General features: G+C 46.0%; 1 protein-coding gene across 5 annotated transcripts in view; it reads left to right on the top strand.

Moving 5' to 3' along the window:
- The window catches only part of SMC4 (structural maintenance of chromosomes 4), a 99,308-nt gene that overhangs the window by 63,331 nt on the left and 10,135 nt on the right, over nucleotides 1-25,842 (top strand). For all 5 annotated transcript variants that reach the window (XM_056565061.1, XM_056565060.1, XM_056565058.1 and 2 more), the window contains exons 15-21: nucleotides 6,005-6,084; nucleotides 6,181-6,333; nucleotides 6,578-6,704; nucleotides 10,636-10,825; nucleotides 17,595-17,739; nucleotides 23,616-23,789; nucleotides 23,893-24,075. In XM_056565061.1, coding sequence (XP_056421036.1) covers nucleotides 6,005-6,084; nucleotides 6,181-6,333; nucleotides 6,578-6,704; nucleotides 10,636-10,825; nucleotides 17,595-17,739; nucleotides 23,616-23,789; nucleotides 23,893-24,075 — 1,052 coding nt within the window. The remainder of the gene's footprint in view (nucleotides 1-6,004; nucleotides 6,085-6,180; nucleotides 6,334-6,577; nucleotides 6,705-10,635; nucleotides 10,826-17,594; nucleotides 17,740-23,615; nucleotides 23,790-23,892; nucleotides 24,076-25,842) is intronic.

Consider the following 25,842-nt stretch of genomic DNA (forward strand, 5'->3'; position numbering starts at 1 on the left):
AAAATGTAAATTTTTTTTTTTGTTTCCCCGTGCCTCTGCAAAACATTAATGGGGGGGGGGATGTAACATGGGGGTGTGGACATAAAATGTAGGGAGATGTGAAATTGTGGGTGTGGACATGAAATGGGGCGGGGGGGGTAGACATAAAATGGGCAGATAGACGTGAAATTTGGTAGAATGTATGTGGAGCGGGGGGGACTGGACGTTAACCCCTTGGGGACGGAGGGTTTTTCCGTTTTTGCACTTTCGTTTTTCCTCTTTACATTTTTAAAAATCATAAACCTTTCAATTTTGCAGCTGAAAATCCATATGATGGCTTATTTATTGCGTCATCAATTCTACTTTGTGATGATATCAGTCATTTTACCTAAAAAAAATCTACGCGAAACAGAAAAAATAATGTGCGACAAAATTGAAGAAAAAATGCAATTTTGTAACTTTTGGGGGGGCTTCAGTTTCTACTGACTACGTTTTTCGGTAAAAATGACACCTTTGCTTTATTCTGTAGGTCCATACGATTAAAATGATACCCTAGTTATATAGGTTTGATTTTGTCATAGTTCTGGAATAATTTATAACTACATGCAGGAAAATTTATACATTTAAAATGGTCATCTTGTGACCCCCTATAACTTTTTTTTATTTTTACGCGTACGGGGCGGTATGAGGGCTCATTTTTTGCGCCGAGATCTGTAGTTTTTAGTGGTACCTTTTTTTTTTTTTTTGATTTTTTTTTTTATATTGACTGGACTTTTTGATTGCTTTTTTTCGTGATATAAAAAGTGACCAAAAAAATACGCTATTTTGGACTTTGGAATTCTTTTGCGCGTATGCCATTGACCGTGCGGTTTAATTAACGATATATTTTTTATAATTCTGACATTTCCACACTCGGCGATATCACATGGTTGTTTTTATTTACAGGTTTTTGTTTTTTTTAATGGGTGAAGTGGGTGATTAAAACTTTTATTAGGGAAGGGGGTGACATGATCTTAATTTTTTTTTTATATATTTCTTTTTCTTCCAGTGTTATAGCTCCCATAGGGGGCTATAACACTGCACACACTGATCTTTTACATTGATCAATGGTTTCTCATTGGAATCCATTGATCAGTGATTCTGCCGCTTGACTGCTCATGCCTGGATCTCACGCACTGAGCAATCATTCGGCGATCGGACAACAGGAGGCAGGTAAGGGGACCCTCCTGCTGTTCGGGATGCTGCGATTTCGCCATGGCGATCCCGAACAGACCCCTAACTGGCTTTCATTTACTTTCACCTAAGGGGCAGCGTTCAACTTTGAACACCACGTCTAAAGGGTTAATAACGCGCGGCACCGCGATCAGTGCTGTGCGCTATTAGCCAGGGGTCCCGGCCTTTGTTAGAGGCCCCACGTTATAGAAAGGAATGGGCGAAGGGCGTGCAGGTACACCCTTCATCCCCAACAGGTTAATACCGCAATCGAACATCAAAATTACAGTGTTTTATCTATAATCGCAATCATACATTTTCCGAAAATCATGCAAACCTGGAAGATATACACCTGTTCTGAGGCTTGTTCACACAAGTGGTTTCCTGTTGTGTCTTTACCTATGATTGTCCCAAAAATTCTGAAAAAAGTTATTTTCTCGGTCGCTTTGTTGGGGGATGCAAAGGAGACCATGCTGCAGACACTAGGCAAAAAATGTCTGCTCCTCCCATCAGGATATACCCACCCACTGGCAAAGAGCTAATTTTAGGAGGGGTAGGTTTGCGGAGTGCCTGCACTGTCCACTACAGACATTTAATTACCCCTTTACACAAGGGGAGTTTTTCACAGGGTATCTGCTATTGCTAAGGTGGATTCGTGTCAGGGTTTACTTCATTCCGGTGGACTGAAGAAAACTGTTCCCTGAAGAGAAATGTTCCCAAGCAGCTGATATGAAATGCTGAGTCAGCAAAGCCACTGTGATTGGCTGCGATGCGCACACCCTCCCCATACTGTTGGGGGGGGGGGGGGTGTGCAGTCTACTCTGCCCACTATTTTGCAGCCTTGCTGTGCCTGGACACAGCTGTCTGGACATGCTGGTAGTTGTAGTTTTGCAACTTCTGGAGAGCAACAGTTTGCAGATCACTGTGCATAGCTCCCTAAACTGTGGCCATCCACATCTTGCAAAACAACAACTCCCAGCATGCCCAGACAGCTGTTTGGGCATGCTGGAATTTGTAGTTTTGCAAGATTTAGAGGGGTACTGTTTGGAGATCACTATGCGGTGGTCTCTAAACCGTGGCCCTCAAAATCTTGCAAAACTACAACTCCCCGCATACACGAAAAGCAAAATGCTGTCTCTGCATGCTGGGAGTTGTAGTTGCGTGCCTCCAGCTGTTGCATAACTACAACTCAAAGCATGCCCTTCGGTGATCAATACATGCTGGGAGTTGTAGTTTTACAACAGCTGGAGGCACACTGGTTGGAAAATACTGAGTTAGGTAACGGAACCTAACTCAAGGTTTTCCAACCTGTGTGCCTCCAGCTGTTGAAAAGTCCCAGCATGTACGGTCTGTCAGTCTCCTGCTTAAAGTTTGAGCTGTGGCATATTTTCCGCCGCAGCTCAAACTCCTAGCGGGAAACTCACCGTAAACCTGCACGTGTGAATGTAGCCTAAAAACACTACACTACATGAACACGTAATAAAGGGTAAAACACTACATATACACCCACTTAGCAGGGTTCCGTTCCTGATCCTCTCCACTGTTCCCTTCAGGAGTCTGTCTCCCTCTGCCGCTCTACGTCCTGTCTGGGCCTAGGAGCACCCGAAGCGTTTTGCTTAAACTTGGGTTTGCTCAGAATCTACGCCAAGGTCCCTCAACTTATTCCTGGATCTGGGAACGGGGGCGTAGTCCACCTTGTCACACACTTTTCCCTGCCTTTTCAGGCTATACAGTGTACCCTTCCACCCAGTTTCTCAGAGTTGCCTTGGGACTGTGGCTTTTAAACCTGGGCCTCTCGGTACGGGTGGTCAGCAGTGTGCTCCATGCCCTAGCCTAGGCCGGATAGTCCTTGTGCTCGGGCCTGGACGTGGGTCTTGCTTTGTATCTATTGATTTACCGTATATACTCGAGTATAAGCCGACCCGAGTATAAGCCGAGGCCCCTAATTTCAACCCAAAATCCCAGGAAAAGTTATTGACTCGAGTATAAGCCTAGGGTGGGAAATACATCATCCCCCCCCTGTCATCATCCAGACCCCCATCATTAACATCCTCATCATCATCACCGCCTGTCATCATCCAGACCCTCATCATCATCACCTGTCATCATCCCCTTGTCATCATCCCACACCCCCCCCCTTCATCATCCCCTTGTCATCATCCCCACCCCCCTTAATCATCCCCTTGTAATCATCCCACACCCCCCCTTCATCATCCCCTTGTAATCATCCCACACACCCCCCTTCATCATCCCCTTGTAATCATCCCACCCCCCCCTTCATCATCCCCTTGTAATCATCCCACACCCTCCCTTCATCATCCCACACCCCCCCTTCATCATCCCCTTGTCATCATCCCACACACCCCCTTCATCATCCTCTTGTCATCATCCCACACACCCCCTTCATCATCCTCTTGTCATCATCCCACACCCCCCCCCCCCCTTCATCATCCTCTTGTCATCCTCCGCCCTCAGTGGTCTTCAACCTGCGGACCTCCAGAGGTTTCAAAACTACAACTCCCAGCAAGCCCGGGCAGCCATTGCGGCCTTCGACATCATCCAGCCCCCTCTCACCCCTTTAGTTCTGTACAGTACTCGCCTCCGCTCGGCGCTGGTCCGGTGCTGCAGGACTGTCCGGTGAGTAGGTCGTCCGGTGGGATAGTGGTTCCGGGCTGCTATCTTCACTGGGGGCGCCTCTTCTCCGCTCTTCGGGCCCAGAATAGAGGCGTTGCCTTGATGATGACGCAGAAGTACGTTGGTAATGAACATACCTCTGCGTCGTCGTCAAGGCAACGTGACTATTCTGGGGCCGGGCCCGAAGCGCTTAGAAGAGGCCTCCCCGGTGAAGATAGCAGCCCGGAACCACTATCCCACCGGACGACCTACTCACCGGACAGCCCTGCAGCACCGGACCAGCGCCGAGCGGAGGCGAGTACTGTACAGAACTAAAGGGGGTGAGAGGGGGCTGGATGATGTCGAAGGCCGCAGTGGTCTTCAACCTGCGGACCTCCGGAGGTTTCAAAACTACAAATCCCAGCAAGCCCGGGCAGCCGATGGCTGCCCGGGCTTGCTGGGAGTTGTAATTTTGAAACCTCTGGAGGTCCGCAGGTTGAAGACCACTGCGGGTGGAGATTTCACTCGAGTATAAGCCGAGGGGGGTGTTTTCAGCACGAAAAATCGTGCTGAAAAACTCGGCTTATACTCGAGTATATACGGTATTTTCATTATCTTCTGGCTTCCACCTTCTAAACTCTTGCCTTCTTGCCGGGCGTGCCCAGCTGTTTCTTTTTTTTTCTTGTAATTCTCCCACCTCAGCCTTAGTCCTACAATGCGGCTGGCCTCCAGGCGGGGGATCTCCCTTTGAGCCTCTTTGGCACGTTTTCTCTTCGGGCAGTTGCCGCTTTCTCGCCATGTTCGTTTTGCTTAGACATATCTCTGAATTGGGATTCTCTTGTCGCACTCTTCCACATTTTGCCTAGGCCTCGGTAGTCCTGCGTCTTGAGCAATATTTTTCTCATAAAAATACTCGCTAAAGAAGAGCAAAAAATAAAAAAATTAAATGAAAGAGAAATAAAAGAAAAAAAATTATTGAAAATAAAATATTGAAACATTGTAACAAAATAGGTATGCTAAGAGTGCAATTTGTTTCATAGCGAACATCAACCTTCTATTTTTAGTCCAATTTTTGTATTGTTACTTTTGTACTATTTTTTACACTTTTTTTTGTGAATTTGTTAACGGATTGATAGTTTTGTAATGACTCTGTATATAAAGATGGATGGGAGATGTTAGCTATTGGCCATGGTTAAGCGCATATGAGCGAGAAACAGCCAGTCGGCCACAGTTGTATCGTTGACCTGAAGGAATAAAACTTTGTGAAACGGCATTACCAGTGCCTCCTCAAGTCTTCTTCCGTTTTTGGATTGCTTCTCTTGGTTTCAGGAGGATTGAGCACGGATACAAGTTTCAGCCACTAGTGTCCAGGTGTTGACCTGATATACACTACAACTCCCCGCTACAAAAGGTATGCAGCAGTGCCGTACTCGCTGTATCTACTATATGGACTGTAAATTCTTCGGAGGTCGTTTCTGCTCTCTTGCCATGACTGTATACGGCCCGGCAGGCCTCGAGGGTGATAATTTTTTCTTGTAGAGTTTGGTCGGACCACAGTCTATGCAAGGTTTAGAATTCACTCTCTGGACTGACCTTGTTTTTCCTGGCGGTTGTTTTTCCCATCCCAGGGACTGCTTTAGGACATCCAATGGTCTCTTCTGTCCCCCAATAAATTGCAGCAGAAACTGCAAAATATGCAAACATTCTAAAGGCTTTAAATATTGCTATGAGCTGTTTTATAAAAGATTTATTTTAAAAGTTCTCTCAGTAGGAAAATGAATTGAAACTGCCTTTGACGTGAACTGATCTCAATCCACTTTTGCGTCTGTGTTCACCTTGCACATTTCCCCCCATTTCCATCTCATACAGTCTTTGAACCGAAACCTAAACACAGGAAGTGCAGCCTGGAGTGCTGAGGGGGGGTGTCCAGCCTCATCCAATCATAGCTCCTCTCACACTTATCTTCCATATGCTGTTGGATGGGACCACCCCCCTCAGCACTCCAGGCTGCACTTCCTGTGTTTGGGGTTTTGGTCCAAAGTCTGTGTATGAGATGGAGGGAAAATGTGCTCTTGAGCTTTTTTTAAGCACAAATAACACATTGAAAACTTAATTTTATAATTTTTTTAAACAAAGTATATTAGAAATATTTTTTGTTTACCATGAGTGCCCATTTAACTTTATTTTTTATTTTTTCCAGGTACAATGACTGGTGGTGGTGGCAAGGTGATGAAAGGCAGAATGGGAAATGCTGTTGTTGCTGAATTTTCAGAGGAACAGGTAAGAGTTAATCTGGCTTCTAAATTTTTACATAAGTGGACCTGTAGTTTTGTAATTATAAATTGTACTTTTTTTTTTGTGTGTGCGCGTATGTAGTTACAAAAGATGGAGTCCAAGCTTAAGACTGATTCTGAAAAAGCTTCAGTGATTCAAGATCGCAAGGTACATCTTGAAGAAGAACTGACTAAACTGCGGCAGTCAACAAGGGATATGAAAAACATGTTTGAGAAGTACACTGCTAATCTGCAGGTATAAAATATTGCGCTTTGTTCACTGTTTGCAGAGCTGTAATCTCAGGTGTAAATCTAACCAGGCTATATAGTTTTGTATATATATTGTATATATAGTTTCACCTTATAAATGTCTGGGTTCCTGGTGTTTAGTCTTCCTGAAATTTTCCCAAGTGCTATGCCTGTCAGAAGTTGTACATATTTGTAGAATATATTGTGATATTAGCAATGGAAAATAAAATTCACAAAGTGTTACTTTGCAGAGTCTTTCTGAACAAGAAGTACACCTGAAAGCACAAGTGAAAGAGTTAGAAGTCAATGTAGCTGCTGCTGCACCAGACAAAAAACAACAAAATGAAATGGAAAAAACATTGGAATCTTTTAAAAAAGGTATGTGTGTTTGTTCCTGTGCTGGTGTATTTTTTCTTATTCGGCTCCATTGGGGGACACATAGACCATGGGTATATGCTGCTGCTACTAGGAGGCTTGACAATAGGCAACAAAAGAAAGAGCTATCAGTTTTAGCTTAATGTCCATAGGAGACAGACACAGGTCTGGAGTTCTCCAGACCTGGTCGTTTTTATTTTCTTATTTTTTAGTTTAGGGACTTGTATTTAGATTTTCTCTCCCTTTTATTTCTCTTTTTAGGTGGGGTCTCAGGAGCATAGCGCTCACTGTTTCGCCATTTGCGAAGAAGGGGCACAGGCATCAAGTTATGCACTGTCGCCCCCTTTTCGCCACTGCTCAGGACCTGGGGTTGTACCTTTTTGGGTCCAGGTCTTCCTACCTTCCCTGCTCGTCTCGCTGTATCAGCCCGGCATGATGCAGGTGTATATATAGCTGGCTGAAGACTTCAATAGGCAAGTTTCCCCAGGACAAGGTGAGTATTCCTTTTTTTCCAGGAATCTATCTTTTATCAGGATTCTCAAACTCTGGGCCATTTTTAGTTTGTGGCCCTTTCTTTTGCCCTAGCCAAGGCCCCAAGGGTCTTCACCAAGGTCCTGGCGGCACTGATCGCCATCCTGTGAGCCCAGGGTCTGTACGTGATCCCCTACCTTTACGACCTACTGGTCAAGGTTCCAACCAAGGCCCAGAATCAAAAGTCTTTCTCAATCTTCAGACCTTTTCCCATTTCGGCTGGGTGGTCAATCAGGACAAGTCCAACCTGACTCCCACCCAGTCTCTGCTCTTCTTGGGACTCCAGTTCAACACAGCGACCACTCGAATTCGGCTTCCGCAGGACAAGTGCAGTGCTCTGTCATCAGGAGGTTGTCTTCTCCGGCATCCTGTATTAGTTTCCATTCAGTAGTGGCAGTCCTGGGTCAGATGGTGGCTGCCATGGAAGGTGTTCCCTTCGCCCAGTTTCATTGTAAACCTCTTCAAATTTATTTTCTGCCCGATGGGACAAGTCTGCGCTATCCCTCGATCGCAGGATCATTCTTCCTCCCAGGATTCGCCAGTCCCTCCTTTGGTTGCTTTTGTCCCCTCTTATTCGACAGGGACTATCCTTTCTGCCCCTCCACTGGCAGGTCATCACGACAGATGCCAGTCTCAGTGGTGTGGGGGGTCTTCAGGGACCGGGCAGTCCAGGGCCGTTGGTCCTCCCAGGAAGCTCTCCTACCCATCAACAGCCTGGAACTTCAGGCAATTTTATCTTTGCCTCCTTCATTAGGAGCGCCTTCTCTAGGAGCCTCCTGTTTGTGTCCAGTCGGACAACTCTACGGCTGTGGAATATGTCAATAGCCAGGGCGCACTCACTGTCCTGCATCGATGGCTGAGGTATGCAGGATTCTTCTCTGGGCGGAACTCGGGGTTCCCTCCATCTCGGCGATTCATATTCCGGGAGTGGAAAATTGGGAGGCGTACTTCCTGAGCCTCTCGTCGGCCAACCCCGGTGAGTGGTCTCTTCATCCAGAGGTGTTTGCGGAGATCTTCAACCTCTGACGCGGACTTCTTTGCATCTCGCCACAACCAGAAAGTTCCTCACTTTGTCGCAAAGTCTCTGGCTCTGGGCGCCTTAGTGATTCCCTGGTCGCACCTCTTCTGAGGAAGCTCAAAACGGAGGGCATCTCAATCATTCTCGTGGCTCCGGACTAGCCTAGATGGTACACAGACGTCGTTTGCCTAGTGGCCGACGTGCCACTGTATCTCCCAGTGCGTCCCGACCTGCTCTTCCAGGGTCCCCTTTGCCACCCCAATTTACCGTCTCTGCATCTGACGGCGTGGCGGTTGAAACTGCGGTTCTGAGGGCCAGAGGGTTTTCTCCCCAAGTGATCCGCACAATGATGAGGGCTCTAAGCCCCCCCTCTGTGAAGATTTATCACCGTACTTGGCGGTCTTTCGTTGGTGTGAATCTCAATCATTCTCTCCAGCTGTCTTCTCCCTCCCACGCTTTCTTTCCTTTTTACAATCTGGACTGGAGCAATGCTTAGCTCCCAGTTTCGGGTAAGGTGTCGGCTCTCTCCTTTCTCTTTCAGCACCCCCTGGCGTCCGATCCTCACATTTTTCTGCAAGGCGTAGCTGATGCGGCTCCACTGTACAGATCCACTACTCCCTGTGGGATCTGAATCTGGCTCTCGGTGCTTAACAAGGTGCTCCCTTTGAACCTTTCCGGGGTGTTCCTATTCACGTCCTTTCCTGGAAGGTGACCTTTTTCATTGCGGTCACTTCCATCTGGCTCTCTCCTGCCATTCAGCCCTATAGTGGCTCTCTCCTTCCGTTCACCCTATTTGGTCCTGCACCAGGACAATGTCGATTTCCGACCGATCTCTTTTTGTCTAAGGTGATCTCTTTTCACCTGAATGAGGATATTGTCCTTCTGCCCTGCTCCTTCCCATTCCAGGGAGCATTTACTTCACGGTCTTGAAATGGTTCGGCTGTTCGGACCTACCTTTTCAGTCACTTCATCCTTTCTTCAGTGTGACTTTCTTTGTGCTTTCGGAGGGTCGTCGTAAGGGACTTCCTGCATCTAAGGCGACCTTTTTCCGGTGGATCCATTCTGCCACATCTGAAGCCTACCGCTGCAAAGGGAAGACTCTGCGTTTCCGGGTCTCAGCTCATTCCACTCTATCAGTCAAGGCCTCCTGGGCTTTTCGCAATAGGGCCTCGGCCGTACAAGTCTGTAAGGCGGCCACCTGGTCATCCTTGCACACTTTTACTAAATTTTACCAGGTACACACTTTTACGTCCAGCCTTACTCCTGAGTTGCTTGGTTTCTTTCCCACCCTGGGGACTGCTTTGGTACTGTGTCCCCCAATGGAGATGACCGAGAAAAGATTATTCATATATTTTTTTTTATGCTTACCGTAAAATCTTTCTCGGAGGATCCATTTGGGGACACAGCATCCATCCATTGTTCTGGTTTCTTTGGTTCACTTGTCTGTCGTGGGGTAGTTCCGGTTATTTTTTGTCTGTGGTTCCTTCACAGTTGCTGGTTTTCTTTCCCTGTCGGTCCTCTCCTACTGCTTTGGGACCAAACTGATAAACTCAGAGTCTGTAGGCGAGTTATATCCTGCCAGGAGGGGCTGACTTTCTTTTTTGTTGCCTAGTGTCAGCAGCATATACCCACGGTCTGTGTGTCCCCCAATGAATCCTCCAAGAGATTTTTCGGTAAGCATAAAAAAATCTACTTATCGGTACATAATTCCAACTTTTTCTGATAAAAAGTATTTTAATTAAACCGCAATAAGGCTGGGTTCACACTAAGTTTGTAGTGTACGGGTGCCGGATCAGGTTGGGAGGATCAAAAACCGGCTGCTCCGTTATCCCAGCCAGATCCGGCCCGAACTCCATTCATTTCAATGAGCTGACCGGAGTCGAATGCTGACTCCGGTTGGCTAATTTTTGCCCCGTATACGGTTCTCTAACCGGACCTATAACCGTGGTATACCACGGTTTTAGGTCCGGTGGGAAAACCGGCTCATTGAAATGAATGGGGTTGGGGCCAAATCCTGCTGGGATACGGGAGCGGCTGGTTTTCGCTTCTAATCGCATCGGGCACCCTTACACTAGAAACGTAGTTATATAATTAACTGCACAAAAAAAACACCTATGATGTTAGAAATATTAAGAGCATGTTTTCAACCCTTTTGTCATTTACAGTTATTTAGTGCTCAGTTTAAAAAAACCTTGAGTCAAATAGAAAGTTATTCTGTACTCTAACAAAAAAATATTACAACATCATATACGCAAAGACAGAGCATGATTCAAAATCGTATTTAGGGCTATGGGTGAAAAGCACCATGCAGCAGAGACATTTTAATGTTTAAAAATTTTGGATGTACAATTTTATCAGTTTCTTACATAACATTTATTTTTTAAGAATTTGAGAAGGCAGCAGAAAAAGCTGGAAAAGTGGAAACAGAAGTAAGAAGGCTACACACACTTATAATTGATATTAATAATCACAAGTTGAAGGCACAGCAAGATAAACTGGATAAGATCAACAAGGAGATGGATGAATGTGTTTCTTCTATAACTAAGGCCCAAGTGTCAATCAAGACTGCAGACAGGTAAAAGAGCATGATTGCTGATCCAAATAAACAACAAAATGTCTTTCAATACAGAAACTCTGCTCTGACTGACACACCTGTTGTAATTGTGGTGACTGGTATGGAAGGGCAGTTGTTCTAAACACTTTGTGATCATGATGCCAGGGTGTGGTTGACCTGTACACCACCTTAGGTAGACCAGCTTGACCTGTGCCGGCACGGGGCAAATAATCACTTCGACGCAAGGTTAAAGTTAACTGGTATGCTTTACTGAGGTAGACAAGGTGTTAAAGTCCAAACAGCTCAGATAGGCACTAAGGAGATGCAGGGTGAACTTAGGGAAGCTTATCGGCTTGCTGGGACTTGTAGTTGTAATTGACTTAGGCAGCCACACTTCACTTTAGCAATTGGTAGGCTCTGCTAGTCCGGACTCGATCACTACACTGTGCTACAGGTTGTTCTCACTGTTCTCAATCAGCAGTTCATGTGATGTATACTTCCAGAGAATAGAATAAACAGGGCACTCACCACTTCTGTATCGCTTCAGTGAAGTTTTTATTGTAGTGTTCTCAGTATATCACCTGATGTACTGAGAATACTAAAATGAAAACTTTGCTGAAGCGATACAGAAGTGGTGAGTGCCCTGTCTATTCTATACTCTGGAAGTAAATAAAATGTGTTTTGGTATATGAAGAGCTCTCTAGTGTACACAAGTATGTGTGAACAATAAAAAAATAAAAAAAAATAAGTTATAAACAAAACTTGATGCAGGGTTATTAATTGAATTTTTACACCAGTGTGGATATATGACATTATGAAATTTTCACTTTCAGTTTAATTTCAAATTTAGTGTGGTGGTAGATCTTGGGGGGGGTCTGACCGCTATTCGCATAATCGAAGACTTATCCACTAACCTTTTGTATAGGGAATACGTTATCATGCCATGTGAACGTTTGCCACAAGTAAGAAATTTGAATTTTTTATTTTTTTTTACATTTTGAATGTACTTAAAAGGACTCGTATTTTCCGATCAAACTGAATTTACATCTTAATTTTACATGTTTAAATATTCTTTGCTAATTTCTAAATATATTTTTCTCGATCGGCTCCATTGGGGGACACAGACTCTGGGTATATGCTGCTGTCTCTAGGAGGCTTGACACTATGGTAACCAAAAAAGTTGGCTCCTCCCAGCAATGTTCACGGTTTCCCCATTGCGAGAGGTGGCAGGCATCTTGGATGTACTGTTAACCTCCTCTCTCCAACGGTCAGCGCTTGGGGTTGTACCTCATGGGTCCGGGTCCCCCTACCTCCCTGTTCGCCTTGCTATGAGCTTGGCTTGCCGCAGGTGATAAGGCTGACTGAAAACTACAGTCTGAAGACTTCTTTACGTAAGTTCTTCAGCATGAGGTGAGTAGCTTTCTCTCCCTAGGTCTTGCAACAGCTGGAGACCCTCTGTTTTTGGCCCTATCCTGCAGAAGCTGGGGCCGGCCTGAGTTATCTTATTGTTCCCTGCAGGGGAATTGTTTTTTTATTATTGGGGGAGCAGTGGCTACAGTATACAGTAATGGGGCACAGTAAGGGGGCACTTTATTAAGATGTGTGTGTGTTTTTATAGTACACGCGCCGCAGGCTTCTCCATGCGGGCGGGTGTGCTTTTTACTTTAACTTTCGGCAGCTGCCGACGGCACTTCGCCCACTCCGTCCCCGGGCGCACAGAACTCACTGCAGGCGGCGTGTGCGCTCGGGGTTCGGAGCGGGCGCCATTACTGAGTGCGGCCCGGTGGACGTTGGCTCCGCCCACCTGGCAGCATAAGCGCCTAGGTAGCGCGAAATGGCCACCAATCAGCGCGGTGTGCGCGCTGGGGCCGTGCAGGGGCTAATCACGGAGCTCCTTGCCCTGACCCGGCCGCTTCCTTCTATTGGCCGGCGTCTCTTCTCTTCCCTCAGCACGGTGCGGAGTTCTCCTCACAGAAGCTGCCTTGGGTGAGACTGTTCATTTTTTTTGTCATGACCGTGCCCAGAACTGTTCCTCCCTCTAAGCAGATATCGGGAATTTTAGTTACCCATTACGCTTGTAAAAACTGCTCAGCAAAAATGTCAGGTTCTGCTTAACCCACTTGTTCTGCCTGCTCCCCCAGACCCTCCTGCTATTTCTAACCCAGGTGCCCCTTCAGACCCGATGGGTTTGGCCACCCCTCCAGCCTGGGTTTCCTCCCTCTCCCAGTCTATGTCCGACTTGGCACAGGTCTCCCGTTCTGTGGTGACTACCTTGGAGCGGTCTACCCTTCACTGGCCCTCTAGAAGGTCCCGGTCCCCTTCTCCCTACGCTTCGCATAAGCGTAATTGGGGTGTCCCCTCTGACTCGTCCCCAGAGTCTTCTGGTAGACACGGGCGTTCCTCTCGCAGGTCTCGCCCGACCACTTCTTCAGGCCACACGTGTCACTCTTCCAGAGGACGTTCACGTGGTTGCCGCTCTGGCTATCCTGAGCCACGTACCAGGTCGGAGTCTCCCTCTTCCAGGGCCGCCTCCACTCGTTCGCACTCTCCTGGAGAGCTAGCGGCTGAGGGTTCCAATTCCGAGGACTGTTCGGACTCAGTGGCCATTGGTTATGGCCATAAGAGACACCTTTAACCTAGAGACTTCGGACGCAGCTCCAGAATTATCCTTTCATCGTGCCCGACCGGCACCCAAAGTGTTCAGCTCTCACGCTGAATTTGAGGCCATTCTAGAATCTGCCTGGAAGCACCCTGAGAAGAAGTTTCAGGGACTGAAGAAAGTCCAAGCGCAATATCCTTTCGCCAAGGACCTTGTCTCCAAAGTGACTTCCTTTCCGTCGGTGGATCCTCCGCTTTCCCGCCTCTCTAAAGCTACTACTTTGCTGCAAAAGGTTGGGTTGTTAGCGAAGTATGCCTTTGAAGCAGCGAGTTCTTCCTGCCTTCGCCTCCACCTGGGTGTCTAAGGCCCTCTCGGTTTGGCATTCCCAACTCCGTCATGGCATTCTTTCAGGTTCTCTCCCGGAAGAACTGTCTGCTCTGGCCCTCCAATGTTCCAAAGCTGGAGATTTCCTGTGTTCTGCTTCCTTGCACTCTGCACCACTTCACTTGCCTTTGCCACCAGTAATCTAGTGGCCCTCCATCGTTCCATTTAGTTTAAAACTTGGAACGCAGACGCTGCATCTAAGTCTCTCACCGAGCTTCCTTTTACTGGTTCCCGACTTTTTGGCAAGCGCCCGGATGAGATTATCTCTGAGGCGACAGGGGGCAAGAGCTCTTTATTAACTCAAAATAAGTCTAGCACTTCCTTCCGCAGGAAGTTTTCTTCCTTTCGGACGTCTTGCCCTTCTAAAGGGTCCAGCCAGGCGCCTCCATGGGACAAGAAGGTCCCCTTTTATCAAGGCGCGTCCCTCGTGGAAGTCGGACACCAGCCGTCCCGACCGTTTTGCGGCCAAATCGGGCAACCGCAAACCCACTTCTGCATGAAGGGACGCCCCCACCCGCAGCTTTTTCTCGGGTGGGAGGTCTCCTCTTGCTTTTTCGAGACGTTTGTACCACGCACATTCAGGACTCCTGGGTCAGGGACGTGGTATCCAACGGATACCGGATAGAATTTGCCTCCCTTCCGAGGAATCGTTTTTTCCTGTCCCATGCTCCCCGATCTCCCGAGGGGAGATCGGGAGGCTCTTCAGTCCCTTCTCATCCAGGGTGTCATTGTCCCAGTTCCTTCAAGGGAACGCTTTCGGGGTGTTTGTTCCAATCTTTTTGTGGTTCCCAAGAAAAACAGTTTTGTGCAACCAATCCTGGATCTCAAACATCTCAACTAACATCTTCTTATCCGCCATTTCCGAATGGAATCTCTCCGTTCGGTGGTGGCATCTATGGATCAAGGGGAGTTTCTTTCCTCGGTGGACATCAAGGATGCCTACATCCACGTTCCAATTTTTCCCGGACACCAGCGGTACCTCCGCTTTGCGGTTCAGGAAGGTCATCAGTTTGTAGCTCTCCCCTTTGGTCTGGCCACAGCGCCACAAGTCTTTACCAAGATTCTGGCGCCTGTGGTAGCTCTGTTGCGGTCAAGAGGGGTCTCAGTGATACCCTACTTGGACGACCTCCTCATCAAAGCCCCCACCAGAGCCCAGGCCCTGGAGAATGTGAGCCTCACTCTTCAGACCTTATGTCGCTTCGGGTGGATGGTCAACAGAGACAAGTCAGTTCTCTCCCCCACCCAGTCTCTGGTCTTCTTGGGGCTTCAGTTCGCCTCGGCTCGGATTCGCCTTCCGTCGGACAAACATCTGGCCCTTTTGTCGAGAGTCTGCTCCCTCCGGATACCATCCCCGGTCGCCATCCGTTCTTGCATGTAAGTCCTGGGTCGGATGGTGGCAGCCATGGAGGCCGTACCCTTTTCCCAGTTTTATTACCGTCCTCTTCAGCTGGCGATTCTTGCACAATGGGACAGGTCCGCTCTCTCTCGAGATCGCAAGATTGTTCTCCCTCTCCGGACCAGTCGGTCTCTGCGCTGGTGGCTCCGCTCCCCCCTTCTTCAGGGACATTCATTCCTCCACTGGCAGGTGGTCACGACGGATGCCAGCCTGTCGGGCTGGGGGGGGGGTGTTTTCAGGGATCAGACAGTTCAAGGCCTCTGGCCTCCCCAAGAAGCCCTTCCTTCCATAAACATCCTGGAACTGAGGGCGATTATATCTTTGTCTGAAGCATTGGGAGTCCCTGCTTCAGGGCCACCCTGACCGTGTCCAGTTGGACAACGCCACGGCTGTGGCGTACATCAATCGGCAGGGTGGCACTCGCAGCTCAGTGGCCATGTCCGAGGTGTCAGAGATCCTCCTCTGGGCGGAACGAGTAGTTCCAGCCATTTCGGTGATTCACTTTCCGGGAGTGCTCAACTGGGAAGCGGATTTCCTCAGTCGGTCCTCAGCTGACCCCGGAGAGTGGTCTCCTCTTCCGGAGGTGTACGCGCAGATCTGTGACCTCCTGGGGGTCCCCAGACGTGGACCTCTTCGCGTCTTGACACAACCGAAAGATTCAGACGTTTGTGTCAAAGTCCAGGGACCCCCTGGCTCTAGCCGTGGATGCCCTAGTAATTCCGTGGTTGGGCTTAGTACTGCCCTACCTGTTCCCTCCTCTCCCCCTCCTTCCCAGGGTTCTGAGGAAGCTCCAGGTGGAAGGAGTCCCCACCATTCTGGTGGCTCCAGACTGGCCTCGAAGGGCATGGTACGCCGACGTGGTCTGGCTTCTGGATGACGTTCCGTTCCGTCTTCCACTTCGTCCAGACCTACTGTCACAGGGTCCCCTTTGCCACCCCAATTTACAGTCGCTGCATTTGACGGCGTGACGGTTGAGACCGCGGTTCTAAGGGCCCGCAGATTCTCTTCCCTGGTAATTCGCACCATGCTAAGGGCTCGCAAGCCCTCCTCTGCAAAAATTTATCACCGTACCTGGCGGGCTTACTTTCATTGGTGCGAAGCTCAGACTTTTTCTCCAGTTACCTTTTCCGTTCCCCGTCTCCTCTCCTTTTTGCAGTCTCGGGGTTGGAACAAGGGCTGGCTCTCAGTGTTTTTTCTTATAGCGATTACTTCCATTAGGAGAGTATCTGAACTGGCAGCTCTTTCCTGCCATCCTCCTTTCCTAATAATTCATCAGGACAAGGTTGTTTTCAGGCCAGATTCGTCCTTCCTACCTAAGGTCGTTTCAGCCTTTCATCTCAACAAGGACATCGTCCTTCCGTCCTTTTTGTCCCGTTCTTTCTCATCCCAGGGAGAGCCTGCTCCACAAATTGGATGTGGTACGGGCTGTTCGGACTTGTCTTTCTGTCACCTCTTCCTTTCGTCAGTGCGATTCTTTTTTTCGTCCTTACGGAAGGTCGTCGGAAGGGACAGCCTGCTTCCAAGGCCACAATTTCTAGGTGGATCCAATGTGCTATTTCAGAAGCTTACCGCTGCAAGGGGAAGATCCCACCCTTCAGGATTTTGGCTCATTCCACCCGCTCTGTGGGAGCATCCTGGGCTCTCCGAAACAAGGCCTCGGCCTTGCAGATCTGTAAAGCGGCCACCTGGTCGTCTTTGCACACTTTTTCGAGATTCTACCAGGTTCACACCTTCGCATCGGCTGATGCTAGTCTGGGCCGTAAAGTGTTGCAGGTGGCGGTGGTTCAGCAGACTGCCTGACCGGTTTTCTCTGCCCACGGAAGAGACAGCTTTGGTACGTCCCAGAGTCTGTGTCCCCCAGTGGAGCCGATTGAGAAAGAGATTTTACGGTAAGTCTAAAAAATCTACTTTTCTCTAAGGATCCATTGGGTGACACAGCTCCTGCCCTTTTCTGGGGTTCCTTTTCTGTTATCTGTCCGAGGGAGTGTTCAGTTATTTTTTTTCTTCTGGTTCTCGGACAGTTCATGTTTTTTTTTTTTTCCTTGACCTGTCGGTCTCCTCCTATTGCTCGGAGACTAAACTGAATTGCTCAGTGGCCTGGAGGTGGGTATATCCAGCTGGGAGGAGCCGACTTTTTTGGTTAACAAAGTGTCAAGCCAGCATATACCCAGAATTACCCTAATGGAACCTTCGAGAAAGAGATTTTACGGAAAGTCTAAAAAAAAATCTCCTTTTAGCTTTCAGCACTCTTAGAGCTACACCCCCTTGCTGCATAGATTATTCTATACAGTGTTTTACCTTTTTCAGATTGAAGCAAGCGACTATATTAAATAAATATAAGGTAGACAAATACCCTGGCGTTACATGTACTAACCTTGTGTTAATTTCATCCCCACCCCTCTTCTACAAAGAAACCTTAAAAAAGCTGAGGAAACTGTTGTCCGCACTGAAAAGGAAATTGTTGACAATGATAAATCAATACAAGATTTATCTGAAGAACTGAAAAATCTGGAGGAAAAGGCAACAGCTGTTATGAATGAATGCAAAGAAGCGGAGGTATATATATATTTTTTTAATTTTTTTTTTACAAATAGTTTCTAACATTTCTTTTTTTTTACCTGTGCGTATAAAAAAGCAAACTTTAATTCCTACTTGAATTTTCCTAACCAAAATTTTAAATGGCTGCAAAAAAAGAAAAAAAAAAAGACTGCAATGGCCTCAAGCACACAAGTCAAATAGGAGTAGTTCCTAAACACAGAAGGTATAGGCACTCCTGATTTTTATACCACAATATCCATGCACCTGTTGGGGCATACAGCCCACAGTACATTTTCCAGTGACACAAATACCCATTCTCCTTAACAAACTTCAACCTGTTTAACATGGTAAATAGAACTTTTTCGAGCTCCCTCTAAGGCACGTTTTTGCAATACAGCTCCCGTTTCAGGTTTTTGATGAAAAATGGATACCTCAAAACCGGACTAAATGTGCGTAAAAACTTAAACCTGCATATGGTTGAAAACCGTATACGGTTTGAAAAATGTCTAGTTGCATCCGTTTAAAATATATATATATGTGTATATGTATATGTATATGTGTATATGTATATGTGTATATGTATATGTGTATATGTGTATGTGTATATGTGTATGTGTATATGTATATGTGTATATGTATATGTATATGTGTATATGTATATGTGTATATGTATATGTGTATATGTATGTATATATGTATGTATATGTATGTATATATATGTATGTATGTATATATATATATATATATATATATATATATATATATAAATATATATACACTTTTTTTTATTTTTTACTTTTCATTCCATTCGGTGTACACTACGTATATACAAACTCGAAAAACCGTATTGTGCAAACCGGATTTCACCATACGCATATACGGTTCTCATTGACTCTCATGTTAAAGGAACCATATATGGTTTCAATACGTTTTTTCACCTTGACCAAAAAAACGTGGTAGGCGACCGTTTTGTGTACGGGGAAAAAAGACAAAACCGTACAAGCAAAAACTACACAAACGGATGCATCGCTTGGCATACGGTTTTCAATGGAGAGTCAATGCATACGGTTCCGTACGGTTTTCAAATTGAAAACGTATACGTGAACTGTATTGCAAAAACCTGCTGTGAATGCAGCCTAAGCCAAAAGAGTCGCTCTTTAAGACCCAGGACAACCTTGCGTTATCTTGCATATATTACAAGCAGTAATGTAGTGTACTTTAAATATACTACATTTACATTTCTCCCACTTAAAAAGATGAGAGGCCTATAATTTTCCTTTTTAATTATTTGCAAATTATGGTGGAAAATATGTATTTGGTCAATAACAAAAGTTCATCTCAATACTTTGTTATATACCCTTTACTGGCAATGACAGAGGTCAAATGTTTTCTGTAAGTCTTCACAAGGTTGGCCCATTCCCCCATGCAGATCTCTAGATCAATGATGCTTTGGGGCTGTCACTGAGCAACACGGTCTTTCAACACCCCCCCCCCCCCCCCCTAAGGTTTTCTTTAGGGTTGAGATCTCGAGACTGGCTAGGCCAATCCAGGACCTTGAAATGCTTCTTACAAAGCCACTCCTTTGTTGTTCGGGCAGTGTTTTTGTGATCATTGTCATGCTGAAAGAACTCAGTCACGTTTCATCTTCAATGCCCTTGCTGATGGAAGGGGGTTTTCACTCAAAATCTCACGATACATGGCCCCATTCATTCTTTCCTTTACACAGATCTGTCATCCTGGTGTCTGACAGATTTTCGGAACAGTGGTCCATGAAAATGAAAAATTAAATTTTTCATTTGCACAGCCTACTGTTCCAAAGATCTGTCAAACGTCAGTGGGGTGTAAATGGTCACTGCACCCCTTATTAAATTCTGTTAGGGGTGTAGTTTCCAAAATGGGGTCACATGTTGGGGGGTTCCACTGTTCTGGCACCATGGGGGGCTTTGTACATGCACATGGCCCCCAACTTCCATTCCAAACAAATTCTCTATCCAAAATTGGATTGCATTTTAGTGAGAAAAAAAATTCCATCTACACATCAGACTTTAACGAAGTCGTCAAATACCTGTGGGGTGTTAAGGCTCACTTTACCCCTTGTTATGTTCCTTGAGGTGTGTAGTTTTCAAAATAGTATGAAAGGTGTATTTATTTATTTTATTTATTTGGGGCTTTTTTCTGGCACTATAGGGGCTTCTTAAATGCGGCATGCCCCACCAAAAACCATTTCAGCAAAATTTGCTTCCTAAAGCCAAATGTGACTCCTTCTCTTCTGAGCATTATAGTGCACCAGCAGAGCACTTGACATCCACACATGGGGTATTTCCATACTTAGAAGAGATGGGGTTACAAATATTTGGGGGGGAATTTTTTCCTATTACCCCTTGTAAAAATGTAAAATTTGGGGAAAAACAAGCATTTTAGTGAAAAAAATGTTTTCATTTCATTTACACATCTTTCTTTAACGAAGAGTCTTCAAACACCTGTGGGGTGTTAGGGCTCACTGTACCCCTTGTTACATTCCTTGAGGGGTGTAGTTTCCAAAGTAGTATGCCATGTGGGTTTTTTTTTTTTTTTGCAGTTCTGGCACCATAGTGGCTTCCTAAAATGCGACTTGCCCCAAAAAAACAATTTCAGCAAAATTCACTCTCCAAAAACCCATTGACACTCCTTCCCTTCTGAGCCCTCTAGCAGTGGCGTTGCTAGGGTTGGTGTCACCCGGTGCGGTAGAAAATGGTGTCACCACATACCTTCCCCCCCAGTAAGTTTTTAGCCTGTTGTGACAGACACCACTGGTGTAGCGCATTGAGAAATTCCAGTATAATAGATATTCCAGTTGCCACAGAATAGGAAAGTGTTAAAGAAATTTTCACCATTTAAATATACAGCTCCCAGAATTACTTAAAGGGGTACTCCACTGGAAAACATTTACTTTTATATCAACTGGTGCCAGAAAGTTAAACAGATTTTTAAATTACTTCTATTTAAAATCTTAATCCTTACAGTACTTATCAGCTGTTGTATTTTCCACAGGAAGTTGTGTAGTTCTTTCCAGTCTGTCTGCAATGCTCTGTCTGTCCATGTTAGGAACTGTCCAGAGCAGGATAGGTTTACAATGGGGATTTGCTCCTACTATGGACAGTTCTTGACATGGACAGAGGTGTCAGCACAGAGCACTGTGGTCAGACAGAAAATAAATTAAAGAAAAGAACTTCCTGTGAATCACTTATACAGCAGCTAATAAGTACTGGAAGGATTAAGATTTTTAAGTAGAAGTAATTTATAAATCTATCAAAAATGTGTAGCTCACTTAGGATATGGGGAAGAAGAGGGGAGGGGGGTGCTCGAGGTTAAAGGTGATGCCTTCACCCAATAGGCCTAAGAAATATATGTAAAAGAGGGATGTATATATGATATATATACAAAAACCAGTCCTCAAGAGCACTGAGGGTATGGAATGAGGAAAAGAGAAGAAAGAAAAGTTTTAGGATCCAATAAAAGTATATTTATTATAAAAATATGACAGATAGCCCTGCAGGGCCCTTGCAAAAGCGAAAGGTATATGTGATATTGGGTAAAATAAATGAATAAATATAGCACTAATCAAATATAAATATATATATCCACTATAATGAGTTATGTTGGTATAAATATATATATGATTCACAGTTCGTCACAACCAACAATATTGCAGAAAAGCAGTAACAATAAATTCCAATGGTACTGAATAGATCATATCAGAGTCTCCAGTAACATAAATCGTGCCGCTTGTGACTGTGTTGCGATCCTAGTTAACCACAGCGCAATTGTATCAATAAATCCAGAAGTAAAGTTTGTAATCTTGTTGCAGTTTTGGCATAGTTATAACATAACTGTATCAGCGGTGTTTGTAAAAGTAATGTTCGGAACGGAACGGTGCACAGCACCACTCACCCTCCTCGGCAGATCTCGGATGCAGGCTTGGTACGGCAGTATCTTAAGGTGGTGATGTCTGTCTGTACTTGCGGTGCCTTATTGAGGTGCAGCCTGGGTGAGTGGCTCTCCGGTGGGCTAAGAAGTTCCCGGGTTAGCACGGAATGGCGTCCGGCCTCGTGGGGTGATGTCCGGGAGTTCTGCCGCCCGGGGCTGTGATGGAATATTGCAGGAAGCAGGTGCGAATCTGAATAGGGCGCTAGCAGTTCGCGCGTCACAGTGGTCCCAATGATAGGGGCATCCAGCAGTTGCAGATTAAAAATAGTGGCTACAGTCTATTTTCAAGTGATGTACACTTAATAGAGTAGTGCTTGATAATGGGTCAGACGCGTTTCAAGGCCGCGGGCCTTTTCTTCAGTGACAAGAGATTCCCCACATTAGGTAGGTATCAGTTTCCCCACATTAGGTAGGTATCAGTTTCCCCACATTAGCTAGCACAGATTCCCCACACTCTCTGACAGTCACGCACACACTCTCTGACAGTCACGCACACACTGTCAGACACACACACAGCGAAGCGCTCCTTCTCTCCAGGCGCTCTGCGAGTGACATCACTCACGTCCTCCTTCGCGGCCCTGCGGAGGGACGTCGGGCCGGCGCAACAGAAGACGTGGGGCGCAGGCCGGTTCACTGTGCAGGTGACGGGGAGAGCTACTAGTACGGAGACAAGTGAGACAGCGCAAGTGAGGATGGGGGTGGGGGGGTGGTGTGCTATTACAGAGACAGCGCAAGTGAGGACTGGGGGCGTACCTGGTGTCACCCCATCAGGATGGTGTTACCCGGTGCGGGCCGCACCCCGGTCGCAACGCCACTGCCCTCTAGTGCACCCACAGAGCACTTGACATACACATATGAGGTATTTCCTTACTCGAGAAATTGGATTACACATTTTGGGGGGATTTCTCTCCTTTTACTATTAAAAGTGGAGATTGCAGATTTTGAATTTTCTCCTTCACTTTGCTGCTATTCCTGTGAAACACCTAAAGGGTTAACAAACTTTCTGAATGTCATTTTGAATGCTATGAGGGGTGCAGTTTTTATAATGGGGTTATTTATGGGGTATTTCTCACAGAAAATCCCCTCAAATCCACTTCAAATTTAACTGGTCCCTGAAAAATTCTGAGTTTGAATTTTTCGTGAAAATTGCTGCTATATTTTGCTAATGTCTTCAAAAAGTAAAAAAATGTCAACTTTATGATGCCAACTTAAAATAGACATATTGTATTTGTGAATCAATATATAATTTGTTTGGAATGTCCATTTTCCCTACAAGCAGAAAGTTAGAAAAATGCTACATTTTTGGGATTTTTCACCAAGAAATGATGCAAGTAACGACAAAAATTTACCAGTATTTTAAAGTAGAATATGGCACAAAAAAGATCTCTGAATTAGAATAAAAGGTAAAACCATAATGCATAGAGAGTGGTCAGTATTGCAAAAAAGGAGTCCTTAAGGTGGAAATGGGCTGAGCTCTGTGAGAGACAGAAATCTTGCTTGTTTGTAGGTGAACAAATACTTATTTTTCACCATTATTTGCAACTAAATTCTTTAAAAAATCAGTGATTTTATGGATTTTTTTTTCTCATTATGTCTCATAGTTGAGGTATACCTGTGATAAAAAGATGAGGCCTGTAATTTTCAAGTGTGAGAACTTGAACTTTGCCCCACTGTATCTCCATTTATCTTGTCTTTTTGATCTTCACTCCTCATAACAACTGATAAACCCTGTTGAATGTCTGAAATAGGAATCAATTATACTAACATTAGAACATTTCTAATGTTAACATGTTTTAATGTCCAACATACCATAAAATGCTTGCTTAGTGCAAGATCCCTAATCAAACATCACTTGCATACATGGTAGCACTGCACACATTATTCTTATTAATTACTTGTGTGTATATTTCTGTTTCACCCTTGTCTAGGCTTCACTTGGTGAGATCCAAGAAAAGCACAAAGATTTGCTGCAAGAAGTTAAAGCCATTCAAGATAAGGAACATGCCCTTCAAAAGGACGCTCTTAACATCCGTTTAAAAATTGAGCAAATAGATGGTCATATAGCTGAACATCAGTCTAAAATAAAATATTGGCAAAAAGAGGTAGGTTTTCAAATTAATGGGGAGCTCCGTTTTGTTCTAGCTGGACTATAGTTGTCATGTATTAATCTTTATAACATTAGAGATTAATTTTTGTGTTCTTCAGATATCAAAACTTTCACTCCATAAAATAGAAGACAATCAAGAGGAAGTTCTCCCTGTCCTAAGACAGGAAGAGCTAGAAGCAATAAAGGATCCTGATCAAATAAATAATCAAATAGCTCTGTTAGAAGCAAAAAGTCATGAAATAAAGCCAAATCTTGGAGCCATTGCAGAATATAAAAAGAAGGTATGAATTTCTCAAATTCGAGTTTGGTTAACAAATCTAAAGTACAAGTAACAAATGTATATTTCTCTATCGGCTCCATTGGGGGACACAGACCTTGGATATATGCTGCTGTCTCTAGGAGGCTTGACACTATGGTAACCAAAAAGTCGGCTCCTCCCAGCAGGATATACCCGCCTCCAGACCACTGAGCTAATCAGTTTTAGCTTAGTGTCTTAAGGAGGTGGACACTGGTTCGGTGTTCTCCAGACCAGGTCTCATATTTTTAAAATTTAGGGAATGTGTTGGTGCTTTTATTCTTTTTTCTTTCTGTTTTCAGGTGGGGACTCAGGAACTACGGTTCACTGTTTCCCCATTGCGAGAGGTGGCAGGCATCTTGGATGTACTGTTAACCCCCTCTCGCCAACGGTCAGCGCTTGGGGTTGTACCTCATGGGTCCGGGTCCCCCTACCTCCCTGTTCGCCTCGCTATGAGCTTGACTTGCTGCAGGTGACAATGCTGACTGAAGACTACATTCTGAAGACTTCTTTAGGTAAGTTCTTCAGCACAGGTGATTATTTTTCTCTCCTTAGGGCTTGCAACAGCTGGAGACCCCTGTTTTGGTCACTATCATTACTGAAGCTGGGGCTGGCGGTGGTATACTTTATTCTTTCCTACAGGGGGACTATTTTTATTATATGGGGGAGCAGTGTGTCTGAGGCAGTGTCTTAACAGTAAGGGGCACTTTATTTGGGCAGTCTGTGTGAATGTACGTGCCGCAGGCTTCTTCCTGCAGCGTGTGCGCTGTTTTACTTTCGTTTTCGGCAGCCGGGCTTCCGTCCCCCGGGTGCATAGGAGCTCACTACAGGGGGCGTGTGCGCTTGGGGTTCGGAGCGGGCACCATTACTAATTCTTCATAAGTGCTTCAGCACTGTATTCTTCGGCGGCCCGGTGGACGGTAGCTCCGCCCACCAGGCCGCATAAGCGATTCAGCAGCGCGAACTAAGCCACCAATCACAGCCCCCCTGCATCTGACCCGGCCCCTCCTTCTATTGGCCGGCGTCTCATTCTCTCTCCTCACAGCCTCGGTGTGGAGTTCTCCTCACAGCAGCTGCCTAGGGACACAGACTTGGGTGAGACTGTTCATTTTTCTGCTATGTCCGTGCCCAGAACTGCCCTCCCTCAAAACAGATATCTGGTATATTAGTTACTAATTACACTTGTAAAAACTGCTCTGCAAAAATGCCAGGTTCTGCTGAACCCACTTGTTCTGCCGGCTCCACTGCTCCCCCAGACACCCCTGCTATTTCTAACCCAGGTGCTCTTTCAGACCCGGTGGGTTCGGCCGCCCCTCCAGCCTGGGTTTCCTCCCTCTCCCAGTCTATATCCGACTTGGTACAGGTCTCCCGTTCCGTGGTGACTGCCTTGGAGAGGTCTACCCTTCATCGGCCCTGTAGAAGGTCCCGTTCCCCTTCTACCTATGCTTCACATAAGTGTACTAGGGGTGTCACCTCTGACTCATCCCCTGAGTCTTCTGGTAGACACGGGCGTTCCTCTCGTAGGTCTCGCCCGACCGCTTCTTCAGGCCACAAGCGTCACTCTTTCAGAGGATGTTCACCTGGTCACCGCTCTGGCTCACCCGAGCCACATACCTGATCGAAGTCTCCCTCTTCTAGAGCTGCCTCCACTCGTTTGCACTCTCCTGGAGAGCTGGCGGACGAGGTTTCAGATTCGGCATCCGATTCAGAGGACCGTTCGGACTCCGTGGACATGGTGAACTCATTGGGTACG

Source organism: Hyla sarda, chromosome 3 (genome assembly GCF_029499605.1).
Source record: "Hyla sarda isolate aHylSar1 chromosome 3, aHylSar1.hap1, whole genome shotgun sequence".
Taxonomy (NCBI): domain Eukaryota; kingdom Metazoa; phylum Chordata; class Amphibia; order Anura; family Hylidae; genus Hyla; species Hyla sarda.